The 17,711-nt window shown below is 43.3% G+C and overlaps 1 protein-coding gene across 7 annotated transcripts in view; it reads right to left on the bottom strand.

The window, feature by feature from the left end:
- The window catches only part of WT1 (WT1 transcription factor), a 48,453-nt gene that overhangs the window by 2,326 nt on the left and 28,416 nt on the right, over positions 1-17,711 (bottom strand). For 4 of the 7 annotated variants that reach the window (XM_081062904.1, XM_081062908.1, XM_081062906.1 and 1 more), the window contains 4 exons: positions 9,393-9,489; positions 6,193-6,343; positions 2,816-2,905; positions 2,121-2,213 (listed from right to left, as the gene is read on the bottom strand). In XM_081062904.1, the coding sequence (XP_080919030.1) occupies positions 2,121-2,213; positions 2,816-2,905; positions 6,193-6,343; positions 9,393-9,489 (431 nt within the window). The remainder of the gene's footprint in view (positions 1-2,120; positions 2,214-2,815; positions 2,906-6,192; positions 6,344-9,392; positions 9,490-17,711) is intronic. The other 3 variants (XM_081062905.1, XM_081062907.1, XM_081062909.1) reach the window with 1 other exon arrangement.

Genomic DNA, 17,711 nt, shown 5'->3' with positions numbered 1-17,711 from the left:
CAGCATCCAGGAGTAGAGTGTGACTGTAGCTTTACGATCTCTGTCTATATAGATAATCTGGAGGTATTGGGTATTTTTAAATAAACCACTGATACCAGAGTACATGGTATTCGCCTCTTTTTCCTTTGAGTGTTACTCAGAGCATAATCCCTGTTGCACAGAAAATTCTAGTTGAGGCATTGTTTCGAGATTTTTTAACAAGCTTGCCAAAAGATTGAGGCTTCTCCATCTAAGGCACATTCAGAAGTTCCTTCCAAGGCTCATTCTGTCTAGAGAAGATAATTAGCATTTGTTAAGTGCCTAATATATGCCAAGCCTTGTGCTGGGCATTATATATATGTGTGTATGTATATATATATATATATATATATATATATATATATATATACATATATATATATATATATATATATATATATATATATATATACATACCATGCCTCATCTACTCCTTACAACAGCCCTGTAAGGGAAGCACTGTTACACCCACTTTATAGATGAGGTTGGACATCTGGGAGGGCAGACCTAGGCAAGACTCAAATCCAGGTCTGTCAAATTTCAAAGCCCATGCATTTGTATCCCATCTTCTGGGCCTAGCCATAATGGAAATATAGCTGTGGCTTTATACTAAGTAAAGTGCCACAGAAGCCATCCCCTGTATCACCTAGGAGATCTTCTTAGAATATCACTGGCCCTGCTGCTTTCTTTGAGACATACTGGTCAGGACAAGCATTGAGAAATGTCCTAGGGAAGGCAGTGTTCCAGGATCAGAACTGGGGGTCGATCAAGTATAGCATTAAACAGTCTGTTTCTGACACAGGTCGCTTTGCACATAGGAAGATATACACAGGGTAGGAGATCAGGGTGCAAGGAAAGGTAACTCTTACCCACCAGATTAGGAGCTCGGGACTAAAGAAAAGAAGCGACACCAAAGACACCTGAGTAGGGAGAACGAGATGCCATCCCATCAACTCCGGGGCACAGGTGCCTTGACTGTCTGTAAGTACAGCCTGCTTGGTTTGAGAATCTGGAGCTGCATAGGGGCTTGTGACGTCATGTCTTTCTTCACCTCCCATTTGCTGTTCCTCTGGTCTTCCTAATTGACTCCTCTTCCCACCCCCACCCCCAACCCCACCTCCAGCCACGCTGTCAAAGGTTGTCTCCTAATGGTCAAATCCCATCCCTTTCTCTTGCTGGTTTTCATTCTCCTCAGTCTAACAGTGGTATTCCACTCGGCTAACTTTGGCTCTCTTCTTGATTCTCTTTCCTCCCTGGGCTGTAAGATGAACCCCAAACACAAAAACCTTTTTCCAACAAAGAAGGCAGTGGGATATGGTGGGCTGGGAGCAGATAAAACTGGACTTGCTATTTACTAGCTTTGGGACTTTAGGCAACTCATTTAATCACTATGTGCTTCAGTCCCCTCATCTGTAAAATGGGGATAAAACATGCCTGCCCTGCTGTTCTTACAAGGATGTTGTGAAGATAAAGTGAAATAACCTAGGCATTGGCCTTCCTTCCAAAACTATAAAATGCACAACAAAGTTGGTGCTATTTTCATTATGAATCACACCAGCCTCATGGAGAAGCAAAAACCTTCAGCAGCCAGTGAATAAAAGCCCTATTCCCCTGTCTCTACTAGTACAAAGGAAACAATATCCACATGCTGATATGAGTCAGGCAGAAACCATGACAGCTCTTGGGGCATTAACTTTTCTCAGAGAGGATTTTAGGTCGCTAAACATAGTGTCTGAGCTTTCAGGAGAATAAATGTTTGGCTTGCTAGAATTTCTGCAAGGTTGATTATCATATCAAGCTGAGTGATAAAAACGTAATGCAACAAATTGAAAACAAGAGGGACCTAGCTTATCTCTTCGATTTCATGCTGACACTCATGAAAAGAGTTATTTTCACATCTCTCCTCTGCTCTGTCTCTGCCCCATCCCTTCTTAAACAATATTATTATTTAAAGATACCCATACACTGTTCTCTCAGCTGAGTCTAAACCTGTTTAGAACTTTTACACTAGTCTTTTCCAATCTCTCTCATCATTAACCACTTCATTCAACAGTTGTTTAAAAAAAATAATGAAAAATAAATGTGAAGAAAAGTTTACGCACTTGTTTTACCTGTATGAGTCCTGGTGTGGGTCTTCAGGTGGTCGGACCGGGAGAACTTTCGCTGACAAGTTTTACACTGGAATGGTTTCACACCTAAACGGACAGAGAAGGTCTAGCCGCAGCCCTAACAACGTGGGGGCATAACGAGGCCCACGAGGCCTGCTTCCTGACGGCCCAAGGAGCCAGGCATTTCCAGCCATGCCTGCAACACCTGCCTCACCCTCAGATTTCCCCCAGACCCAGCATGAACCACCTGATTCTGCACAGTAACCCTTGAAGACCTGCTTCTGTCTTGGAAACAACGATTCCTTAACCACAAACGTCCAGCTTCTCACCAAGGTCTCAGCTGTGTCCGAGACTGTAAAAGTGAATCACAGGCTACAAATGGGATTCTGATCTCCACCACCTGTGTTCTTTGCTGATACTCAGTGTATCACCAGGAAATTGCTAGTGGGATCTCATTGTTCTGTGGTTTGCAGAGGAAATGTAGGATGCTTCTTTTTTTTTTCCTCTCCTTTTTTTTTTTCTTTTTAAGAGAAGGAAAATCCCCGGAGATTAGAAGAAAAAACAATTTATTAGAAAGATGAAACAAATGGCTGACCCTCTCACATCCCTATTTCACAACAAAGAGAATCACAAAATCAACCGTAACCCAAGGGAACAAACTGCCAGCAATGAGAAGGGAACCTACAAACCTGTGTGTCTCCTTTGGTGTCTTTTGAGCTGGTCTGAACGAGAAAACCTTCGCTCACAGTCCTTGAAGTCACACTGGTATGGTTTCTCACCTTGGGGAAGACACATATTCCATTTGAAAATGATACTGGAAATGGGGATCTCATTAAAAGCCTCCTCTCCTACTGGGACTGAAGGGATCCCAAAAGGCCTCAGGCACTTTGGTGGAGTTAGTTAGGTGGCACTGACAACTGCCACGTGAGGTTAAACGCCGACCTGTACATAGGCTTGTGGACAGTGGATGTAGGATGGGTAGCTAGGTGAATGAGGATGGTCCTTCACTTCCCAGTTAGAAGTAAACGAGAATTCAGGTTTGGAGTCTGACACTAGAATCCCATATAGCTCTGCCACTTAAAGTGCTGGGTGAGGTGCAGTTTCCTAATTGTGAAATGGGGCCAATAATCTGACAACGTCCAAGGATTTATGCACAAATTAAATGAGACCATCCACATGAAGGGCTGAGTGAGCTCAGTATCTAGCACAGAGGCAGTGCTCAAAAATCACCGGCAGAGAATATTTAGACAAATAATAAACCAAAGACGTCTTAACTCCTAGACTGAGTCTGAGGCAGAATTCTGGGATGGATGTGCCTTGGACTTGGCCCCATGAAATAAGTGTTTTATATTTTATGGCCTGAAGATTTGGTGTTCTCTGCTACTGACTTCTCATTCCTGAGTCAAGCATAAATGGCTCCATGGTGGTGAGATCCTCAAGTTAAACCAGGAGCCAAAGCATTTAGAAAGTTTTTGCTATCCCTTTATCCAAGAGAAGTCAGTAATGGGATTTCACAACCTCCTGCCTCAGAATGGAGAAGCCCCACCCTGTCCTCGCTTGAGAAAGTTCAGCCAAATACTGGGAACTGAGCCCCACGAGTGCACTGAGCGACCTCAGGCCTCCTTCCCAACGTCTTATGAGAATTCTGAGTCACTGGCTTCTGGGATGGAGAACCAGCCATCCAGGGATCAGTCGGGTCTTTCCATCGCAGGGTCGTCCCTAGTTACCTTTCTAGCCCCACAACCTCCTCTATTGCCCCAATCAATCTGTATTCCAGAGCTCACCATTCCCAAAATCTGCCTTGTACTTGGCTCACACTAAACACCCTTCGTCCCTATCTCCACATTCCTACCCAGCAAAAAGTCTGCTGCTACATGTTCCTCACACATACTGCTTCTTCTGCTATGCCTTCCTGGAAGCTTCATGTTCAGATTGAAAGCCCTTCCTTCCCACATTAGAGAACGTATTACAGAACATCTAACGTGGTGGGCAGTGTCCCAGTCTACCTTCTTCTATGCGCTGGAAAATCCCAATGGCAGGAGCCTTTCCTTAACTTTCTACTTACATCCAACTCAGTGCCTTCTGCTTCACCTCTACAACCTGGAGAGGAAAACACCCCTACTCAGTCTCATTTCTTTTCCCTACCTTTCTGCTGCTCCTCCTCTTTTGCTTTCTCTGCCCGATCTTACCAACCCTTTGTGGTTAACTCAAGCTGTTCCTCCTCCAAGAAACCTTGGGATGACCCTAGCTCAAATTGATACCCTCTGAACAAATCTTCCCAACTCCTCCAGCCTCCAGTTTTGTTCACTTTCATATATTCTCTTAGTCCCTTTTCATTTGTGTATCTCTTAGCCCCCAAATAAACGATAAACTATTTGAGAAGGGGGCTTATGACGTGGGAGCTCAAAGGCATGACTTTGAGTCCTGCTTCCACTATATCCTACCCACCTGATAATTGTTTTATGTGTGAGGATTAAGTGAAATAATGCATGTAGAGAGCCTGGCACATAGAAAGTATTTTATAATAGTCTGCACTATTATTTAATTCCCTCCCACTCAGTATTTAATATAATAGTCTGCACTATTATTATAAGTAAATTATTTTAAAATGCACTCTTTCAAGAAGCGGGTCATAGGATTGTTATATACCAGCCTTCCTTGTCTTCTGCCAGGAAGATCTTCTTAAAGGCTCCAGCGGATTTGGTAGTCTTGGCTATCTTCTCCACGGTCTCCCCTTTCCACAGACTGCTATTTTCTAAGTACCTCTTTTACATTAAAAGTTTCTACAACCATATCACCTTCCATGTATTCCCTCGCATTTTTCCAGGCAGAATTTTACTTTACCATTTTTCCTTATAACCTTAACATTTACTTTTCAAGTGACCCTATTTGGGGAAATATACAAAAATAGAACATGCCACACTCGTTGTCTCATCTATAGCCTCAAAGCAAGTGGTCTACTGAGTGCAAACTCAGGTTTATGCCAGAATGGCATCTTCCAGATGCAATGACTTAGCAAAGCCTAATGGTTTCAATGCAGCTCACTTTCTTCTCCTGCTTCCCCAAAGCTAAATCAGCAGTAACAAGAAAATAATAATGGTGCCCGTAACAGCAAAGCTGTTATTCAGTTGTGAAAAGAATGGCATCAGCTTCCCTGTGGGAAAGCCTGCACTGTCCACTGTTTTTCTGTAGAGGAGACACAACCTCATTCCCATCTAGTACCCACAATGCCAAGAGCCAACATTTGTGAAACAGCTCTTCACGTTCAACGTGGCCAACAACCAGATGAGGCCAATTCTCTTTCCCAGAGTCACATTCCTCGACCTGCAGGAAAATCTAGTTTTCTTTAACACATCATCAAAAATCGTCATCTCTTCATTTTAAAGATTGAAAAACAAAAACTAAACCTACAATCCATTTTCCCATTCCTATCTCGTTGTGAAACAGTTAAATTTTCTTTGGACCATCTCTGCCTAATCTTAGGATAATCTTGCCCACCAATCTCTCAAAATCATCTGATTACCAAACTCCCAGGCTAGCTAATGGTATTCTAATAGTGATGCTAATAGTATTCTAATAGTAACACTATCATTCATCCAGACCTATTCTATACTAGGTGCTTCATACCTCTAATTCCTGTAACTCATTTTGATTTTAAAATTTAATCTGGTCTTGACAATTGTACAAGGTAGGCATTACCATCTCCATTTTTCACATGAAGCAAATAAAGTTCAAAGACAGGTTCAGTAATTTTCTTAAGGTCTCGCCACTTAGTGGTAAAGCCAGAATTCAAACACAAGTCTCTTTAATTCTGTGCAACTCTCTTTCCACCGCTCGGCTCTGCCCTTCCTGAAGACAGTTTACTGACTTCTTTATTAAAGGATGGACAATCAGGGTGCAAAATAGCCCTGAGGCCTTTTTCTATCACCTGACTAGACATTTCAAAGAAGTGCCTACCTTCCATCTGAGAAATCACCTGGGTCCTTAGTGGTGCGAGAGCAGGAGCTCCTGAACCACCCCTGCCCAAAGGCCACTGCACCGGAGGTCGGACAATGGGCACACTTACCAGTGTGCTTCCGGCTGTGCATTTGTAAGTGGGACAGCTTAAAATATCTCTTATTGCAGCCCGGGTAAGCACACATGAAGGGGCGTTTCTCACTGGTCTCAGATGCTGACCGGACAAGAGTCGGAGCTACTCCAGGCACGCGCCGCACGTCCTGCAAGCAGAGTGTGAGAGAAATGGAGACTTTAAGCCACCTGTGAACATTCATGTCAGACCGGAGGGAAAAGGCGTTGGAATATACCCAAGGAAGGGATGGCAGATACAAGGCCTAAAACTATTCCCATCCACACCCAAGATGCCCACAGCAGACATCACTAATGGATGATAGATCAGAACATTCTACAATGTAGGCTCTCGAGTCATCACTAATGATCAACCAGAACCGGGACTTGAAATCTGTTTGGGGTCGCTGATCCAGGGCATCTGGAAAAGAAATGCTGGTGATTGGAAGAGCTCCCTCCCCATCCTTTCTCTCAGCTTCTCCACTTGAAACAGCAAGGTCTGGACATCCAAAGTGCCAGATTCTATTCCATTCCCTCCCACTCGGACACATGGTCACATGACCTGCGCCTAACATGCAATGCATGGGGAAGTTTTTATTCAAGAGAAACGCAGGATACTAGATGAGTCCCAAATTGACCAGAACTTCCATGTGTGAGTAAATGAAAAGAAGAAGGAGCCTCTGATATTTGGGGGTTCTGTCTGTGAAGGGGAATTGAAACTACCATTGGTCCCATGGGGCCAGTGCAATCCTTTAACAGTGAACCAGAAAACACTGTGTCTGCCTTCCTTGCACTTTACATGTCCTTTACGGGGCATTTTGTTGATCTCCTTTATTTAGTAAGAGTGAGTTTGTGTACGGTCAGTCCTCCATGAGAAGGAGCTAGAGGAAAACAGTGAGGCAAACTCCCCTTTCTGCCCTCAGGATCAATGAGTCATAGACGGGAGCAGCAGAAGTGCCCGAGGGGTGTCTGAATCCTCATTTTCTTATAGATGTACAAGTGAAGGCCAAAGGGTACATCCATGTTTGTGTTAATACCTGGAACCACTTCTGAGCTGAACCCACTCTCTGCTCCGTGTGTTTTCTACACCACCCCCAGGTTTATGTCCTGGCTTTTATTTCACACTGCCTTGCATTGTGAGATCTTCTATTTTGAAGAAAAAGTACTGCAGTGACATGCAACTTTGCTGGTGATAGGCCATAGTGCCCAAGGCAAATGGTGGCATAAATGAAAATGGTGAACCAGCTATGTTTGATTGGCATACTCCAGCAGGAGCAAATGAGTGGGTAGTGAAACTGGTCTGGAGTCTATCAGAGGCCATGGCAGTGAGTATAACAAACTGCGCTTGGTGGAAAGGAAGGCAAGGAGGTTTTTTCATTTCCTTTAATTCAGCCTAGATGCAGCACACAGGGCAATAGGATGTAATTTCGAGTTGTCAGTGTCAGTCAGGGTCCTGGTGGAGGATTCTAATGGTATTTGTTGGAGGAGAGACTGGACAACTCTTTCTATACTTTCATCAGATTTCTGTATTTCTGAAACCCTTGATTTCATCCCCACCATTGGAAGGCCTGGGATGAGGGAGCATGCTGTTCTATCACCATCACGCTTCTAGAAACATTAATCAGAACATCTCAGAGCTCCTTACCCTACACATCACGTGGGGACCTGGCCCATACACAACATATTTCTAGGGTACTGACTATTCTGGTGTAAGTATCACAGCTGTTACTCATGTTGCAGCTACTAAGTCACATGGAAAAGTCACAAATGCAAACCTTTGGTAACTGCATGTTCTGACTGCCCAAAAGAGGCTCTGCAGACGTGGCCTTCCACTGAGTTTCCCAAATTCTCCAAAATGTTTACCTTGCTACTTTCCTTTCTTCGCTTTCCTTGGAGATACCCTCCTCCCCAAAATTGTTCACAGCCTTCTATCTCCCTAAGAGATAGTATAACATACTGGTTAAAAACAGGGGTTTTGGAGTCAGGCAAGACTTGTGTTATAAATCTCTGTGCCGCCTCTTACTAGCTATGTAATTTTGGACAAGTCACCCATCTTCTCTGGAGTTCAGTTTCCTCACCCATAAAATGGAGATAATAATAGTACCTACCTCATGAAGGTGTACTGAGGATTAAATGGGGGGAGGTCCATGTGTAGACATGGCGGGAGGGAGTCCATGTACAGACACGGAAGAAGCTTAATTGCATATTACTAAGAGAAAAAGTCAGTCTGAAAAGGCTCCCTACTGTGGTTACAACTATGTAACAACTGGAAAAAGGCAAAAATATAGAGACAGTAAAAATAGCAATGGTTGTGGGGATGGGGGAAGGGGAGAGAAGGGGAGAAATGAACAGGTGGAGCATCAGGCATTTTCAGGCAGTGAAACGATTCTGTATGATATTATAATGATAGATACATGGCATTATGCATTTAACAAAACCCATAGAACTACACGATACAAAAAAAAAAACCCCTACTGTAAACTATGGACTTTAGTTTACAATAATGTGACGATATTAGGTCATCCATTGTAACCAACGTACCACATCAGTGCAAGGTGTTAGCAATAGGGGAGAGAATGTGGGGAGACGAGGAAGGAAGAGGAAAGATATGGGAACTCTCTGTACTTTCCCCATCATTTTTCCTTAAACCTAAAATTGCTCTTAAAAAATTAGTCTATTAAAGAAAAGTCCATGTATAAAACTTAGCACAATGCCTGGCATATATAAAAGAAAAGTGTCCAGCCTTAGGGGGTGCTGCTATTATTGTTACTGTTACCATTAGCAACACTTGACAAGTTAGACAAGAGTCTAACTCTGGGTGCTTTACAATGCAGACCAAGCATGTCTTCTTAGAAGCCAAAGGTCCAGGTCATTACTTCAAGCCCCCTTAGCCCCAATATAAGAGCTGCTCAGCCCACCATAGAGAAAGCGAATTAAGCAACAAAAGGAAGAAAGGATGGGATTCTGCAGGAAGCATCTCAATATGAGTCAAGGAGGCAGCCCCCCTTCACACTGGCCCTATGGAGAGGCGGCAGCTGCCCTGTCTGCCACAGTGGAAGAGGAGGAGTCCCTGATGTCACAGGAGCCTACAATTGGGAACAGACTTGCCAGGGACAAATGGGCATCAGCAAGGAAGTGAAAGGGTATTGAGTAGGGGAAGAGGCAGTGAAGTCTACTTCCAGCAAGGGCCTGAGTACTCACCTGGATACCCCTGAAGACGCCATGGGTGTGTATTCTGTACTGGGCACCACAGAGGATGGGTGTGGTGTGGTTATCGCTCTCATACCCCGCGCTGTGGCTACAAACACAAAGAAGGGAGAACAAGTCTCAGGTTGGTCCATAGGCGCCATTTGGAAACGTGCATCTGCAGCAGAAGGAATGGCTTTTAAAAGCTCACAGGGTAAGAGTCGGTTTTTGCCTCACTCCACTGGGGCTACTTTGGAAACAGGGCTTTGTGATGGGCAGGGCTGCTCAATCCTCATGTCACCACCACACAGCCTTCCCTCAAGCTCAGATTCTCACACACACTGCACCGTCTGGGTCTATGCCTCTCTCAGACAAGCCAGGAAAAGTCACAGTGGCAGGATTTCATCCCCAGCAAGTTGTTCACCATTTAGACGGCAGGGCTGACAGCTGTGAATGTCTCAGAAATGAGCAGATGCCTCAAATTCACATCAAGCACAGTGGTTTTTCGTCGGCACCTCATGACTCAGTTTTGACCAGATAGCACCAAGAAAGTGATGACGCTTACAAGAAGAGATGTCACATCCTCAGAGGTGGGGGTTACACATCTGTAGCCCTGCTCCACTTAACCTACAGATCAGTTTTCCAGATCAACTTAACTCTTTGTAGCCAATCCATGTCATAGGTGGACACTGGGTAATCTTCCTCCAGCATTAGATGGACTAGCCCCTGGTCGATGTTCAGGTTAACCTTGGACTACTAGTGAGAGCTGAGGGATGTGGAATGTTGAAAAGAACCACTTGGAAGGGGTGGATGTTCCTCTCTAAAAGTATTCTCTCCTTCAGGAAAAAGCTGCTATCTGTTCTGTGGTTACTTTACTGCCAAAGGAGGGAGAATAAGGATTCTTATCCACATGGGCAGCACATTATAATCACATCTCACATCTAGAATCACCATGGAGAGCTTTTATGAAATACCTCTGTGAAATGGTACAGCTGCTTTGGAAAATGTCTGGCAGCTCCTCAAAAGGTTAGACATAAAGTTACCATATGCCCCAGAAATTCCACTTCTAGGTATATTCCCAGGAGAAATGAAACATATGCTTACACAAAAACTTGTACACACTATTTATGAGCAGCATTTATTCATACTAGCCAAAAGGTGGAATTAACCCAAAGGGCCACCAGTTGATGGGTAAATAAACAAAATATAACATATTCATAAAATGGAATATTATTTGGCAATAAAAAAGAATGAAATACTGATACATAATAATGTGGACAAACCTGGAAAGCATGCTAAGTGAAAGAAGCCAGTCACAAAGGCCCACCTGCTGTGTGATTACATTTATATAAAATATCAAGAATAGACAAATTTATAGAGACTGAAGGTAGATTGGTGGTTGGCTGCCTAAGGCTGGGAAAGTTAGAGAGAAATAGAGAGTGATTACTTAAAATGTCCTAAAATCGGGTCATAGTCGTACGACTCTGTGAATATACTAAAACCACTGAATTGTATCCTCCAAATGGGTGAACTGTACGGTATACGGAACACGGAAGGCTGCTTTAAAAAATTACCTCCAGGGCAAGGGGTCCATGGTCCAGTATATTTTTAAGCCTACAGGTACAATTAACTGGCTGGCAGGGCTGAGAACCTCCACTCTCCGCCTGTTACTCTAGAGATTCCAGGGGTCGGGTTGCCAGACGTAGGTAGTCTGGCTAATGAGCCCACTCCATCTGAAGGTGTAGGGAAAGCCCAGGGCTGGCTCAACTCTCACTCACCCAGAGGAGAGAATTCCTAGGAGGGAAGAGTGTCTGCCAGGATGACTGACATGTCCACACATCCTGCAGCTGTGGGGTTTCACATTTAGTTCTGGCTCCGAGCTTTTTAGCAAGAACCGTATGTCTGCTTTGCATGGAGCAATGGGGGCAGTTTGGGAAGGCGGGTAGCAGTTCGCTTTCCCTAAATTACGACGCCTTGTCTTCACATCTTTCAGGTGATTTCTGACATCTCTGGAGGAAAATGTCCCAAAGAGCTAACCCAGGGTCAAATGCACAAAAATTGGAAAGACATGCCAAATCCAGATAGTATCTGCCTTTCTGAACCTTAGAATGTGCTTGCCAAGAAAAAGAGGCCGTGTCTGCGTTCCTTACAATTATATAGACAGTGGGGAAGTGAGACTTGATGACAATGGTGATGGGGTAGCAGAAAGAGGACAGGACAAGAATGCTGCTGCCAGAACATTCGGCTTCAAAGGCTGTGAAGAGATGCTGTCTTTGTTTGGTTTAAACTTCTGCGTGCAGCCAAAATGTGATTTACACATTTTCTAGGGCTGAGAGATCTCTAGGGACACCACAATAGAAATCTGAGTTATTTTAAAGTTCTGCCATCAAAAGGTTAGAATTAGGACTCTCCTGTCGTGGCAGCTAATCTCTGTCTGGGTGTTTCTGGGTTCCTGGAGGGTAGAGGGCACAGGCAATGGACTTTCCTCAGAATACTTGTCCCAGAAAATGAAGTGTTGCACCACTCAAAGAGAATGCCATGTGCTTACTGCCAGATACCAGCCAACAAACAAAAGAAGCAACCAACAACAAGACTGTACCTGCCAAATATGCCACTAGATTCTTCTACCAGGTCCATGAATAACAAAGACAGCTGGACCCCTGCCTACTGGCTCTTGTGCCCCCAGAAGACAAACACACCACTGCAATTCCACACTGTAGAAACCCTGCAACCCAACACTCTCCCCAGTGTGGCCTGCCCAGAACACCAAGTACAACCCGTGGGCATTTAATATGGTGACAACTCTCTCTAAATAAATAAAGGAAAGCAAACGGTGGTCTTGGAACCACACAGTATCACAGGTAGAAAGGTCATCCACTCTGACTGACCCCCCCACCCGGATCCCCATTCAAAGCTCCTCCAGCTCATCTTCAACCATTGAACAATATGACTAGTGACAAGGTTTCAAGGCAGCCCATTCCATTTGGGAAGAACTTTCATTGCTAGGAAAGGCCTTTCTAAACCAAGCTGAAATATGCCTTCTCATTTCTGTCATCTGGAGAACCACAGAGTATTATTATTTTACAGCCATCTCTGTGTATCTCCTCTGCTCTATGGAAAACTTAGCCTTGAGGATAGAGACCACCTTGCTCCTCTCTGTATCCTTTCAACTTAGTGACTGAAATAGGACATATAGTCCATAAATGTTCATGAGATGGACTGAATCTAACTCTTCTTCCACATGACAATATATATATAAGGTATTTGAAAAGAGCTCTCCAGACTACAGAGCTGTGGTTCTCTGAACTGTTCCAACGTGAACTGGTATCAAATTCCTTTGTTATCTGGATCCTCTTTTTCTTCATTTTTTTGATTTGTCAGTTTTTTAATGTAATTAGGAGTTTGTGACAGAGGCTTGCTTAAAATTAAAAATACACCAGTGGGAAATTTGGAGAATGGTATCATGCAAAGGACCCAATCAAGGTTGTTAGATGGCACGTGTATGTGTCTTAAGAATTCTTATTCTGGGGTGGCCAGATGGCTCAGTTGGTTAGAGTGTGAGTTCTGAACAACAGGTTGCCAGTTCAATTCCCACATGGGCCAGGGAGCTGCGCCCTTCACAACTAGATTGAAGACAACGAGCTGCAGCTGAGCTGCCCCTGAGCTTCTGGAGGGGTGGCCGGATGGTTCAGTTGGTTAGAGCGCAAGCTCTCAACAATAAGATTACCAGTTCAATTCCCCCATGGGATGGTGGGCTGTGCCGCCTGCAACTAAAGACTGAAAACAGCGAATGGACTTGGAGCTGAGCTGCTCTCTCCACAACTAGATTGAAGGACACGACTTGGAGCTTATGGGCCCTGAAAAAGCACACTGTTCCCCAATTAAAAAACAAAAAAGTACTTTAAAAACAAAAGAATTCTTATTCTTAAAATCTTAACTGATAAAAATTTCCTCTGAGAAAGCCAAAGCCTTTCTACCTTGGAAATGAGTTTGCTTCAGGGGTATTACATCTACTCCCAATATGTCGACATAAGAACTGTTCAAACCTGTGGAGAATTTTTATAAGAGTTTATTTGAGCCCAAACTGACAACATATGCCAGGGAGCCAGATCTCAAATGCTCCTGGACCCTCTTATCCTTGATCCCCTTGATCCCTTTTGTTAAGTGCCTCTCAAAGTGTGGGTTTAGGATGGATCCCAATGCCCCAGAAGAGTATTTCTATGAGGGATTAGGGAGGGAGGATCATCTACAAACACAAAAGCCTTTAGAATCAGGGAAGTGACATCAATGCCTAAGACTGAAGAGCACATGCCTCACCCAAAGGGGTTCCATTCCAATTTTTTCAAAATCAATATGCTAGTCAAACACAGCATGATGCATTAGGACCACTGCTAGAGCTCAATCTCCGGGCAGGGGGCAGGGCTTCCCCCCTTAATCGGGACAGAGTACTGCTACAGACACACCTAAGAGCACATCACTTCTTAGCACTCAGGTCACACTGGTCTTCCTCATTCAAATAAAATCTCCAGCCACCTCCCCTACCCCAGTATGAACTGCAATTAAGGCAGGTATCTCCAACCTTCAACTTGAAGACATGATTTTTTAAGCTGCAATTCAGGACTCCAAATACATCCTTCAAATTCCATTCTATTTCTTTGAGCACATCATTCCCAACTGCTGAAATCTTTTTGACTCTTGATTTGGCTTTCAAAACATTGTCTTCCATTTCATTCTATCTCTACATTTGAAAAGTACCTTTTCACTGTTTCATAAGAGGAAAGGTTCTTCCCTGCTGTTGTTGGGAACTATTACATATACAATATGTGTAACTGTTCTCTGTTATTTAGGAAGTGATAGGGTTCTAGAAGGTCTCTCCATGGGGCAACCTGAGAGAGAACCTAGTCATTTTGATGGGTCCAGTCTAAGAGAATGTAAGTCAACAGGAGTTAACCTGAGACAGAAAGGCTCAAGATGATGGCTGATGCCATTAGCATATTAGCTGTTGTTAAAACCCAGCTGCTAGCTTAGATGGTCAAGTGAAGCCAAACTTTACCCCAAGAGAGACAAACCTTAAAAACTGCTAGTTACTATGCTGTGGATGAATCAAATAGGAGTGAGGGTAAGATTTCTAGAGGTCTGGAGCCATAAGGCCTTCCAAGAAGGGCCAGGAGCTACCAGCCTAATGAAGAGAGGTCTGGGGGTAAAGATGCACTTCCAAATTAAAGCATCATGGAGCCCTGGACAGTTGTGGGATAAAAATTCATCATGACCCAGACACAAGGGTTTTATCATTCATTAAGCTGATGCAAGAAAGCAGGTTCCAGAACAGAGTGTGAATCCCACTGACCAAGCAACTGAGAAACCCAAATCTCCCTCAGGGTAGAAATGCATCCAATGACTGATCTACCTTCCAACCCAGATAATGAGAAAGAAAGTAAAAGAACCCTGACATGACACATAGCAAGGCATGTGATCCAAGCCCTGAGTAAGGCTGGGCTTTCTTAGGATAAGAAATTGGTGCTTTATAAAATGTTTTCATGAATGACAGGGAAAAGGAATTTGATGATTCCAAGGCCAAGATCATCAAGGAGATTCCCGGGATTTACAGTGAGGTATAATGAGGGCAGTTGTGGTTCAGCAGGAGGGGAGACAAGCCGGTGGCAGTGGGTCTGCTGCTGACAGGTAAAGATGTGGGGAAGGAGACTCACAGTAGTGTGATTGCTTTTCCCTTCCCACCACAGAGCACTGCACTAGAAACCATGTGCCCGCTTGATGAAGATACTTAAGACAGCTCCCTTGGTTTTGTTGTTCAACTAGGTACAAATCATTCATTTCAGTATTTAGCCTACAATTCCCTATCATGTCCACAAGGACATCAGAAATAAATACTGGATGTCTTTTTGCAATGAAGACCCACGATATAATGACCTTCCATTATGAGACTAGTAATTCTACCACAAAAAGAAATGGACCTGAGTATTGCCTTTATCTGGTTCATATACATTAGTTCCTAACAATCATTTTCTTTCCTACATCGTCCCAAAGATCTGGCTTAAGAACTTTCCCAAGAACTCATGCTCACCTCATGGTTCTGTGGTTTCCAGAATCCAGTTTGTGGTTTTTTTTTGTTTTTGTTTTTTCAAACTATTTGAAAGCTAAGACATTTACTTGTCATAACTCTTCTGTCACCTCTCTTATTCTCCATGAATTTCCAAATGATTGGCCAAGGGGTGATTATTTTATTGTTGCTAAACAGAATGTAGATTTGGTTCTTTATTCTTTAAAGCAGAGCCACAAACTCAGATAAGCCTACATGGGCCAAGTAAGTGAGAAAAATAAGTGAAGAAGGCCCTAGAGAGCAAAATGGCACTGAACTGACCAGGACAGCGACGCTGGCAACCCCACTGTCTGCCCAAAGGAGGCAGCCAGGACTTTATTCTACCAGCCAACTACTGTCAACATGAACTCAGCAATGTGAGATCTTTCCATTCTCCAAGAAAAGCCAGAAATCTGGATTTTATTTTTTTTTTAATGAGATCACCTGAGTTTTAAATTCTGGCAAATAATTGAAAATTTACAGAATCATTACCAGGTCACACAAAACATACCTCTGGCCTAAGGACCACCAGTTTGCAATCTCTGCTTCAAAGGTTGAGCAGTGACGTTTAAGCTGCAAACTGAAAAATTCCATTTTGATTCTGTTGTCTTTTTCCATATGGCAACAAAGAAGAAGTGGGGATGTGCCTGATTCTTTGAAAACTGATTACGAGGTTCTTCCAAACACTTGAAAGCTTAAAAAGATGCTGTACTTGTACAGCAGGAATGGCCAGTGCTGTTAAAGCAAAATCTAGAAGTTATCTATAGCTGTCAGTGGTTTACTTCTAAATTTCACCGGCCCACTTGAAAGTAGGTTTATGCATTGAAGTATCTTAGTTTCCTTCAGCTGCTGTAACAAATTACCACAAATTTGGTTGCTTGAAACAACACACATTTATTCTCTTACAGTTTTGGAAATCAGAAGTCTAAAACCAGAGCTTACCATGCTAAAGTCAAGGTGATAGCAGGGCTATTTGCTTCTGGAGGCTGAGGGGAGACTCCCTCTCCTTGCTTTCTTCAATTCCTTGACCCCTTCTTTGCGTCACTCTGACCTCTTGCTTCTTTCCTCATATCTACCACTCTTCTGTAATTAAGTCTCTCTCTCCCTTCCTCTTACTGGTATAAAAACATTATGTGTAAGGCCCACTCCACTAAGCCAGGATTATCACCCCATCTCAAGATCCTTAATTTAATCACACCTGTAAAAATCCCTTTTGCCACATAAGACAAGATTCACAGGTTCCAGGGATTAGGACCTGGATATCTCTGAAGGTCATTATTCAGCCCACCATGCCAATGAACCAGATTTCTTCAGTTTCTTACGGGTATATTTCAAAGAGCTAAATTAATCTGAATTCTTTCTCCCCAGATTAATCTGAAAGACTAGTCCATGAGACCATGGGTTCCTCACCTGAAGTCCCATGTTCCAGGCCCACTTGTATCATTTATTTGCTCTGTGGTCATGGGTGAATCATCTAAACCTCCGTGACTGAGATTCATCATCTGTAAAATGAAGCTAATAACGATTTTCATATATTTGTTGGAAAATCAAAGAGGTAAACTATATGGGGAAGTAAAAGTTAAATATCACCCAGTAACCCTATCTCAACAAAATGTTCAGGTCTATGATTATATGCAACCAACAACTACAAAAATTATTTCTCATCTGTTTCTTATAAGCCTGGTGATTTGAGACCTATTTATATTTTTTATCCTTCACATAACCCAGGAGTCCTTAAAATATGTCACTTTAGGCAAATGACTTAACGTGCCCTGGCCTCAACTTCATGTAAAATGAGCAAAACAGCCCCTTCTCCAGCCCCATTAAACTCTTATAGGATCAAATAAAATGAGGTAAAAATAAAGCACGGTGTTTGTACATGGTATGTCCTCAATAAATGTTGACTATTACTAGTATTATCCCCCATTTTACAGCAAAAGCTCCTGTGGTTTAAGGAGGGACTGAGTTATTTGCCCAAATTTAGACAAATCAGAAGTGACAGAAATGGGGTCTGAGTGCAGGTCAGCTCAGCTCTTTTTCTTTCAAAACTTGCTGGACAATTCTGGTGGTGTAACCCATCCTGGGTTCATGTCTGTCATCACACTTGAATGATTCCCAGCTCTTTTCTCCAGTGTGTGAATGAAATTGGGCCCATGGAAGGTTTAAAGAATGCAGTGGGGTGGAGGTGCGACCGGAGGGCTCAACTGGTTAGAGCGTGAGCTCTCAACAACAACGTA

This window comes from Rhinolophus hipposideros, assembly GCF_964194185.1.
Source record: "Rhinolophus hipposideros genome assembly, chromosome: 10".
In the NCBI taxonomy this organism is placed as follows: Eukaryota; Metazoa; Chordata; class Mammalia; order Chiroptera; family Rhinolophidae; genus Rhinolophus; species Rhinolophus hipposideros.
This window is presented reverse-complemented; position numbering and strand designations above follow the sequence as displayed.